The 10,872-nt window shown below is 43.7% G+C and overlaps 1 protein-coding gene across 4 annotated transcripts in view; it reads right to left on the reverse strand.

Annotated features, from left to right (window-relative positions):
• Positions 1–3,104: 3,104 nt before the first annotated feature.
• Btbd7 (BTB domain containing 7) overlaps positions 3,105–10,872 on the reverse strand; it is a 93,842-nt gene continuing 86,074 nt past the window's right edge. For 3 of the 4 annotated variants that reach the window (XM_021201580.2, XM_029540561.1, XM_029540560.1), the window contains exons 10-11: positions 10,201–10,650; positions 3,105–8,216 (exon numbers count right to left, since the gene is read on the reverse strand). In XM_021201580.2, coding sequence (XP_021057239.1) covers positions 7,398–8,216; positions 10,201–10,650 — 1,269 coding nt within the window. In that variant the 3' untranslated portion in view covers positions 3,105–7,397. The remainder of the gene's footprint in view (positions 8,217–10,200; positions 10,651–10,872) is intronic. The other variant, XM_029540562.1, reaches the window with a different exon arrangement.

Below are 10,872 nucleotides of genomic sequence, written 5' to 3' on the forward strand. Positions count from 1 at the left end.
TTCTGATTGTTCTTGATCCTGTTTGTTTTTAACTTATTCTGGTCCTACCTAAATCTACAAAGCTGGTGGTGTGTCTGCCCACAGCTTTCCTACCCTAGGTTCCAGGTTCCAGTTCAGAATTGGAGGCAGTTTATTTTGTGCCTGCTACTCTATAAAATGGGTCCTGGCTCTTGGGGAAATGGCTCAGCAGGGCTGAGAGTTTGCTGCCAAGTGTGACCTGAGTTCAAATCCCAGGACCTACCCAAAAATGAGTACTCACATGCTGGTAGCCCGTCACTGTTGAGTGGTGGACATGAGGTTCAGGGCTACCAGCCTAGGTCCAATTTCAGTAATGGGTGCTGTCAGAGAGATGGGGAGAGTGATATTGCCCACAGTCAGGTGAATGAAGTGTTCTCTCATCCTTGAGTTGTTCCTGTAGTTAAAACCTTGATGAAGGCATCCTCCGAGCCAGGAAAGGTGCCCTTGAGTGTAGCCAGGAATACAGCAAGTAACTAGCAATCTGGATAGGATGGCTAAGAAAAGGGACCCAAGTCCTAGAAATTACCAAGTTTCAAATCACTTGGTTCTTCTGTATTTGTAGTAGGGGATGGCATTCTGGAAACTATGGGCTAGTGGTGTGGCAGGCTTCCTGATAAGGAACAGCAGCAGATGGACACACTGTACCTGGCAAATGGCCTTGTAAATATGCTGGTTTCTGGTCAGACACGAGTGCCTAACGCAGTCGGTTACTTAAGAGACCTACACTGCTCAGAATGCTGGGAACTTGTGACCGTTGACTGGTCAGCCCTAAATGAAGACCTCTACAACACCCCTTTCAAAGGTTAGGCAAAGGAAGGAGAGGCAGAGAGAATCAGCACGGAGGTTGGGGAGGAGTGATGTGGAATGCTGGCTTCTGGGCATCACGTGACTCTTGAAACAAAAAACGGGTGAAAAGGATTTGAGAAGTGAGGAAGTAATATTTAGTCTTTTTCCTTTAATTTGAAGTTAATATAGGTCATGTGAGAATTTAGCCATGGCTGGTGAGTGGGTGGAGTCTGACACCCCGAGTTTGGGTCCCAGGTGGAAGGAGAGAACTGACTTCTCTAAGTTGTCCTCAACACCCACAAGCTCTATGTGGCATGTGTGTTCACCCCAAATAAGTGAGAGCAGGGGTTGATGGCTTTCCCTTGGTAGTGGAGCATGTGCTTAGGATCCCCGAGGTCCAACTCTGAGCCCCATTAAAAAAAAGAACCAGTATAAAATGGTACAATAAAAAACTAGCAAGCAGGGAATAGAGACACACCTCAGCACTCAGAAGGCAGAAGCAGGTAGCTCTTGAGTTTGAGGCCAGTGTGGTCTACAGTTTTAGGCCAGCCAGGGCTACCAAGAAAGACCCTTAAGCAAGAGAGGCAGAGAGCAAGAGACAGACTACAATTCCAAGTCCCCTGACCCCATTAGCCTTCTCAGGGGCAGGCCCTGTAAGCACTCTTGAGAATTGTCACATACACCTTATTTTATCTGTCATTTTCTCTACTCCATGTTAAGTGTGTGTGGCACTTTTATCCTGAAGCTGTCCCTGTAGCTGCCTTGGCTGGCAGTGCCACACTGCAGTTTTCCTTCCTGTTGTGGGAGGCCTGGGTCAGTGAGTCCCCTCTGAAAGACCTAGGAAGGTAGTGTCCTCTGTGTCTTCACCTGTGTCTTCCATCTTCCATTACTCCCCTCAGTCATGAAGTATACATAGACCACTCTCCCTGACTTTCTACCTAAATACACTTGTCAGGTAGGCACTCCTTATGACTAATAGTCAGCTCATTTCCCTCCAGTTCACACCCTCCTTGTCTGCCTACCTACTGTAATAGCTGGTGTTCTCTTGCTGATTGTGTTACCCAACAAACCTGTTAGCAGTGTCCCACACATAGGCTAAAGAAAGCCTGCCCCAAGCTGGCTTTGATTGATTGGTAATAAAGAATTGCCGTACAGCCAATGGCTGGGCAGACGGGAATGGGGTGGGACCTTTAGATTTTCTTGGGCTAGGAACTGGGGAAAAGGTAGATACTCCTCATGATTCCGAGGGAGGTGGATCAGATTTAGAGCTGCAGAAGGAAACTCATCAGAAATGTAGGTGAGAAGGAATGTGGCCCCCCAAAGGGCTGCCCAGAAGCGTCTTGGGGAGCAAAGACCAGGGAGCCGCACACAAGGAGCCAGGGCAACAAAGATAAAATATAGAATTGGAGGGCGTTAAACCAGGATTATAGGAGGGAAATGTGTGTTAGCTTCAGGGACTGTCCAGCCTTTGAGCTAGCCAAGGCATTTTAAAATTAACTGGGGTGTGTGTGTTCCATTCACAAATCCAGAGAGCTTCTGGGTGGGTGCCCCTGTGCGGCCTGTTGGGAGCTAAAGCACTCAGTTAAACTCGCCGCTACAACCAACAGTTAAGCAAGTCATGAAACACTGCCCTTTGCAGCCTGAATGGGAAAGCTAGCTAACACCTGCCTCATCACCCTCCACTTCAGGCTAAAGCTTTTGTAGCAATTTTGATGTTTGAGATTGGCATAAGGGCCAAGCTCAGCATCTTAGCCTGTCCAAAGCTGGGTCCACTAGCTTGTCCCAGAGTCCTCATGCATGCCACCTCAGGCTTTGCTCTCCACAGCCCTCCTTAGAGCTTCTAGCTAAGGTGTCTTCTTTTCATCCTGCCAAGTCTTTCCACCCAAGCATCCCTTTTAACAGTATCTTTTCTTCGGGGAAGTTAAAATGTTGAAGTAGAACCAAGTGTCTTTAGACTGAGGTCTTCCATGCTCGGAGGTCTGAGGACCTGGATACATCTTCAGTCAACTGACTGACACAAGGCACTCGGGGTGCCTGGTAAACGGCTGAACTTCCTATGGAGACCACTGCTTCAATTTATACAATGAAATCTCTCAAAAATGAAATAAATGTAAACTTGGACCAGAATGGATAGTTTTCAAGGAAACCATCACCACCATCATCAAAATGTTTCTGGATAACTGAAAACATGAGACAGGAAATCTAGAAAAACTCCAGTCTCTATTCTTAAAGGGTACAACCACACCTGTAGATGGAGAACAAATGCTGTAAGCTAGAACAGACTATGTCTGACTCAGCGGTTCTATACAAGCCGTTTATTTGAAATGCCAACTCTATGTAAGATAAAGTCAGTGTTACATGCTTATCAGTAACAGTAGAAAAATAGAACCAGTGAAAACCTCTGTACAACTGTGATGGTACTCAAAAGAGAAATGTATNGTTTACAATGTTTCACACAGACGAATTCAAGTTTGGAGGTACCTAAATAAAAATACTATATATTTCTTTAAAAAACACTATGTACAATNGAAGCGTAAACAAGTTTTACAAAGTACTGGNTATGCAGGTTGTAAAAACACTTGCNTAGGACATGAAATCAGTTTAAGAAAGATTTCTGAGCCTTTAGCATTGAAGGCACTTGACTTTACCATTAACAGCACAACCACAAGAAACGCAGTGGCAGAGGCCAGATGTGGCACATACATGGACGGCAAGGGAGCTCAGGAACCTCAGGGTTTTCAACTGTCTCAGAGCAGAATTCCCTAGCGCCTATCTAGATAACCCAGACAGACATGTGCAGGCATACCCAAGGACTCTTCCAGAACATATCTCATCTCAGAGCTCACATAAACACACGAGTAGAAGATATTTCCAGGACACAAACTTGCAGTCCTTCTATATAAATGGCCGCAGCATTATAATATTCTGAATACAGAAGATTGGTAGGTATGGTCATGAGTATACTTTTTAAGGAAAACAAAATCAAAAGACTTGCTAGTACAACTGTTGGGACAAAAGAACTTACACTTTTACAGAGCACTGTTGAAAGCAGTGTTGACAAGAGGATGGTAGAATACCTGCAGGGCGTGCAGAAGAGCTCTTAGCAAGATTATCTGACTGAGGCTTGAAAGTAACTACATGGTAGACTGTGAACCGCTGCAGAACCCGGGGATAGCACCCATCACTGCGGCATTAATAGTCTTGACTACACAGAGCTTAACTCAGCCCCAAGAAACGTAATTGCCTTATCACTGCAAATTTCACGAAAAGCATTTTTCCCTTCAAAGTCAAGTTCAGTATTATGAATACATATCTCCTTGTAGACACTGGGAGTGTTGATCCTTCAACACTAGAGAATGCACCCGAGGCAGGCCTCAGCCCAGCTGGTGCCACATGGTATTCATTAGCTCTCATTACACTCTGTAGAATCAGTTTCATTCAAATGTACAAGAGTTGTACCCATTGCTATCAACTTCAACAAACAATGAAAGAAAATGCAATAAAGGATGACAAATGTTAACAAAAAACCTGCAACTAAACAGAACAGCCAATGAGGAAGCAAAGTCAGGAATTAGGTTGAGTTATGGAAGAGGTACAGAAGACTATAACACTATAAGCCCTAAAAGCCCAACAGGTTACTGAAACACTAGGCCAGCTCAGGCCTAGGGACTGTACTTAAGAACAATGCCAATAGAGGAATGGAAAAAGGAGACAGCGCATGGAAATTTAAGGATCTATGTTTTGAATAGTTTTAGTTTTTTCTCCTTATGAGCCACAGGCAACTTTAAATTTAAGTTATTTTTTTAAAATCACAAAACTAAAACAAAAATACAAGAAAAGGATCAACAGCGTCTTGAGAACCTAAGTGGTGGTTCTCCAGCCTCAACACTAAGTGGGACTGGAATGGTGATTGTCCAAATGGCCTGATTGTCCCTGGCCTCAAAAGGAGAGCTGGGATTTTTGTGATTTGGTTCTTATTAAATTTCTATACTAAGAAAAATGCCAGTTCCTGTGGCCTAAGGTTTATACTATACATAAATACCTTCTTTTCTCAGACCAACCCTATTCACACTTCACATTTGTAAGTACAGCATTAAGAAACTTCATAGATGGTTCACAGCCAGAGGCACATAGTCTAGCTTCCCATGAACACCTATCCTATCACACACAATACCACACACCTGCAAGTCACACCAATCCACAATCCCATAGATTAAAGCAAGATTTCTACACACACAGTTCGGCCAGGTAACCTACTAAGACACTAAAGACAAACCTTATAAATTAAATAAGACTAAGAACAGTGTCCATTTACTTTTATAATTACATCATGTGCATTAGAGAGTACATTTAATGAATTTTCAGAAAAAATAAAAAGTGTGTGATCAATGGTTCTAAAATGTTAAAAACCAAAACCTTTCAAAGGTTAGAAAGCATTGATGCACTTGCTTCTCTGCAGCACCTGCACAGTACAGTCTGATCTGGAACAATCTCAAACCACAACAACGAGGTCCCAGAAACAGGCAGGAACAGGGTGGAATTGCTTTTGCTTCTGCAACCTGAGACTGTGCTTCAAAAGACACAACTTTTAAAGATGAGCAGAGTCCTGGGGTTTTTATCTTAAGGAAAAAAACGAAACAAAACAAAACCAAGAGCCTTCAAGGTTATGTGAGCCCAGCTTACAGCATCTATCTATCTACCTACCTGCCCTGTCCAAGCCTGCTAGCTTAGGCTGCACATTACCAGGCTCAGCCACATTCCCCGGACTCATGAGCTAACTAGTCTGGCAGCAGAACCAGTGGCAGCGATTGTGGGGAATACAGAGATGGGCATGTTCCCATCCAAGAGATTATCTAGTGTTAGGATGGTTTAGATGTCAGATCATTCCTGAGTTATATCCACAGGGTAAAGTAGGAAAAGATCATATGAGAAACTACAGTTTCAGGAGAAATCAGAGTTGCTGATACCCAATAGAAATCTATTTACTTCAAAGTGCGTGCAATTCACTTCTCCGGTAGCTGTGAAGGCTCCCTAGCCTGCATAGTTTTAGAGTGAGTGTAAGTGATTCCTAGATATATGCATACACATAGAGAAGAGGTTCCCAAGTATCTTTTCCATACAGAATGTTCAGGAAGTCTCTTTTCTTCTAGGTGCTACGGCTGTGTGTTTATAAAAATACAAAAATGAATGTTCAAATGGTGCTGAAGTGATTTAAAAACTTAAATACTAATATATTTACATTGCAAAGTAAGAAAAAACAACCAAACAAAAACAGTCCTTAGCTCACACATTGCCCTTCCAAGGGAAGGGATCATGAACGAATCCACGTGCTCAGTGATTCAGTACACACCAAACCAGCATCTCCAGTGGAGTTCAAGTAGGACATGGAGTGTTTTACTGAAAACAAAATCATTTTTTGGTGGTTAAAGCACTATGCATTATACAACTTTGTAGAAGACACCAAAATCCAGACATACTAGACAATATTAAGAAAAACGTATGATTACAAATACCAAATGACACACATAAGACTGGAGCCCTTTTGTTTTTGTTTTTTGTTTTTCCCACAAAATGCAAGACAACGAAAGGCAGTCATTTCCCTCAGTATGGGGAAGCGCATGCAGAGCCAGGCACCCCATCAGTATGCCCTGTGTGTGACATCACCATCTCTAGTACTGTTTTTTGTTTCATTTTGTTTTTTTTGAGGGCTTGCAGGGCTCACATACCCAGCCTTCCGTAGTCTAAGATGACCTTGACCTTCTGTCTGGCTGTCTCCAAGGCCCACTGCTGGGATCCCAGCCATATGTTCACACCAAGCCCAGCTCTGCTGTTTCGGACACTAAAGTCTAATTGCTTTAGGCCCTGTGAGTGAGTGAGTAACCTACTCCAGAACCTACAGGGGTCCCAACAAAACCCACACTAATTACACAGCAGCCACACACACACACACACTGGACACCACCCTCCTGTTCTTCACTGACTCAAAATACATCGAGACCCGGACTTCTGCTGTGGGGAATGAAGACTGGCTTTCAGGACTTATAAAAAAGAATGACATCAGATTTATGGAGAATGAGCAGGAAGAGTTCTGAACTGATACGATCACCAAAAAAGAGAGGAGCGTTTGATGTGCTGTTCTTTGGAATTTCTATAATTAAAAAATAAACACAACTATTTTGTAAGAAAATACATCTTAGTGTGCAACTTAATGCACATGGAAACTGGTAGATGATAGGTAAAATGCAAAAAGTATGAAAATACAGTCCTTTAAATGTAGCAATAAAGTTTAACACACTGTTATAAAATCAATACAAATAAAATGTACAAGTGCAAAAAGTTAGACATCTGTAAAGGAGAGAAAGTGCCAGCTTGCTTGTTCTTTAAGATGTTCCCCACACAACTGTTAAACACAAAAGACAGATGCAGCATTCAAAACAACCCTCTTAGCATGCCATGTATAATAAACATATATACACACAAAAGCTAGAATAAAATGTGGAACTGAGCTGGCATCGATGAACCGGTCAGTAAGTTGTTGGGTTACATCATAAGACAGGGTGTTTCACATCTCAGGCACAGACTCGGAAGCTACTTCAGAGGGCAGACTTTTTGTAGAGGAAGTCTGGCTTGCTTGGCGACCTCCGTCCTCTGCTAATGGAATCACCCCTTTCCAGATCAGCATTTCTCTGAGCTCCATGGCCCAGGGACTCGCTGTCTGTCAGTCGCCTACTGGCTCGCTCTTCGAGAACTTCAGAGCTACACGCAGAATGGGAAGGAGGTCTGTTAGGTGTCAGCCCAAAAGTCAAGTCAGTTTCTACCGCAGTCCGTGCCCTGACATGGGCCGGACCATTACTAGCATTTTCTGAGGCTGAGGAAGCAAAGTCTGACCTCTGGGGAGGCTGCTCAACAACGTCCAGATGTATTGGCTCACTCTTCTGCTTGTGTAGATGCCCATCAGGAGAAAGTGGATATTCTCTCCTAGTATCTTCCTGCTTTTTAGGAGAGGTCTGACCAGGTAGGTAAGCTGACTTTAAGCCATTTGGTGATGCCTTATTGTGGCTGTACAAGTCTGGACCAAAGTATCTACCATGAGCAGGGGAAGGGGAGCGTCTGCCAGGAGCAGGAGTGGAAGGTCTGCAAGCAGCATTTGAGAAGTCATAGAGATCTGGGTATTCCTGCAGATTTTCTCTACCGTCTGCTTTCTGCTCTAGTGTGGTTTTTTTCCGAGATGTGTGTGTATGTCTCTGTGGAATACATGAGAGATGCTGGGGAGGTCCCGTTCCTGCGTCAGAAACTGTCTGGCATAATTCTGTGTCTGCAGCAAGCTCTGGGAGCCTCCTGTCCTTGAGTGACAGTGTAGACACCCCCATGGCGATATCTGGCATCAGGTCATTCAGCACAGGCTGTGGACACTGAGACAGAGACAAAGGGACATGATCAAAAAGAAAAAAAGACCCATACATGTCTTTCAAATCCTTTCAAGATTACAGAGTACATCATAGTATTTAGGAGCACAATTATACATATAGAAATAATACAAACCACTACACTTTCCTAAAGAGGTTATCGCTGTTAGCATTATGTAGCTCTTCAGCTTTGTATCTATCAATCTGTATTATATACAAAATTTAGTGCACACAGTTTTATCACTCAACTTCTTTGAGATTATTGGAAATCACCATGTAACACTTTACGTATTGTTGAGATGTAATTTAATCATTTGCCTACTACCCCTTCTCCTGCATACCATGTCTCTTCTCTCTCCTCTACCCCACCCTCCTCTGCAGGCCTCTCTATGTATCCTGGTTGTCCTGGAATTCACATAGACCAGGCTGGCCCTGAACTCTCAGAGATCTGTGCCTCTGCCTTCCAAGTGCTGGGATTAAAGGTGTATGTCACTATGCAGAGCCAAGGCAGATTCTCTTACTCAAACCTAGAACTCATTGATAATGGTTAATCTGGTTAGCCATCTTAGCCTGGGGAATCCCTTTCAACTTTCTGATGCTGGAATTCCAAGTGGCCTGCCACACCTTCCTTGCTTTTAGGTAGGTTCTAATTTTAGATCTAAATTTAGGTGTGGGGCTAGAGAGATAGCTCAGTAATTAAGAGCACTGTCTTCTCTTACAAAAAACCTGTTTTCAATTACAAGCACCCACATGGTGGCTCACAACTATCTGTAATTACAGTTCGAGGGGATTCAAAAACTTCTTCTAACTTTCACGGCACCAGGTGTGCATGTGGTACACAGACAATATATGCATACAACACAATCATACACACAAAAATGTTAACAATTAAAAAAAAACAACAAACTTGGATCTTCTTGATCGCACAAGAAAACTTTGAACACAAAGCTATCTCCAACATTCTAGGTTTGGTTCTTTGAGAGAGAGCGGCCCTAGCTGGCCTGAAATTTGCAGCACTCCTCATTCTTTGCTTCTTGTGCACAGAGATTACAGATGTACCACTACGCCCAGCTTTTTTAAAATTTCATTTTCTAAGTGTCTAAGTTGAACCCATCTTTCTACCTCAGACTCCCACAGTGCTAGGATTACAAGCGTGTGCCACCATACTTCAGGTTATTTATATTTTCCACTATACTCAGGATTGAATCAGTGAATATATTAATAAATACCCTTTAAAGAGAATTGTACTTAAAATATAAAATAGGACTTTAAAACTGTAAGGCTAGGCCGTCAGAGAGCAGGGAGGGACGGAAGGACCAAAAGGGGAAGGGTAATAATATGACCAAGGTATAGACTAGTTCATCACTTCCAATGAGGTCTACATTAAGGATGTTTCCATGAACAGGTACACATTTATTTTTCTCCACTGAATGCTGCTGATATCACATGACAGAGTATGAAGAATTAGAAGTTCAACCCCTAGAAGCTCAAAAATCAGATGAAAACCCTCTCTCAATTACCACCTATTTGCCCTAGCGACCAACGCCAAGTCAAAATAAGGGTCTGACAAATGATTGGGCTGGAGGTGGAGACACAAATGAGGACTTATTTCTTCTGGTTTTCTCAATGGGGAGTCTTTGTCACACACCCTGATACTAGTGGCCATAGTACTTAGGAGAGCAGAACAGAGGAGTCTACATACATGCTTGCAACGGAAGATCAGGACACTGGTGTGTGCACAGCTCAATCACTGTGCTATATCCAGCTGGCAGGGCTGAGCAGGACACTGCTTGCCACCATCTTACTCACCTCAAGTCTCCTCTATTTATGCCTGCCCTCCTCTTTTTTTCAATCCCCTGAAGAGAAGCTTCCAGTGAGTCAGTAACCCTTCTGGGTGTTGCTAAGTCCCATCAGGATCCCTGGAGCTGAGAAACAGCTCCCAAGGCCCTATACCTTTGTCTGTGAGAAAGTTATCTACGTGTAGACTTACCACTTGCTTCTCAGATATTATTGCTGCTGAGGCGGCAGCAGCTGCAGCAGCAGCAGCAACCGTCTGTCTCCCCAGGCCTGTGGTGTTGGTACAGTCGGGAGGTGCTACTTTAACACCTGGCAAATAGACTGGGGGAGGGCCAGGTTTAGGAGCTGTTCTGGAGTGAAACAGTGAATGATTACAGGGGTAAGAAAATGAACGGGAAGGGTGATGACTGGGAGGCCTTTGTTTCCAGCCTGCCTTGAGCTGGTTATGAATTGGAGTAGCTGGAGGGTGGTATGGAGGGGGTGGAGGGGGTAAAGGTGGATGGAAGGCCACAAAAGAGTCCAGGTCTGTAAACATGGTTTCTGCAGTAGGGGTACTGTTGACACGACATCTCCCAGGCTGCCTCATTGTCAAGAGCGGACTTTCATCCCCAAACCGTTCATCAGGAAAGAACTTGTGAGGATTCTAAGAAAGATTATAAAAATGTCAAAGTTAGCATGTTAGCCTAGGCTGCCCTTGACTTCATCACTGAGGGAGACCTTGATGAGGGTGAGCTTCCAACTCGCCTGCTTCAACCTCCAAGTACTGGGATTACAGAGATGTGCACCATGACTGGCTGTGTTACCTTTTCTTTCTTTTTTTTGAGACAGGGTTTCCTCTGTGTAGCCCTGGCTGTCCTGGAACTCA

The sequence above is a fragment of the Mus pahari genome, chromosome 7, assembly GCF_900095145.1.
Source record: "Mus pahari chromosome 7, PAHARI_EIJ_v1.1, whole genome shotgun sequence".
In the NCBI taxonomy this organism is placed as follows: Eukaryota; Metazoa; Chordata; class Mammalia; order Rodentia; family Muridae; genus Mus; species Mus pahari.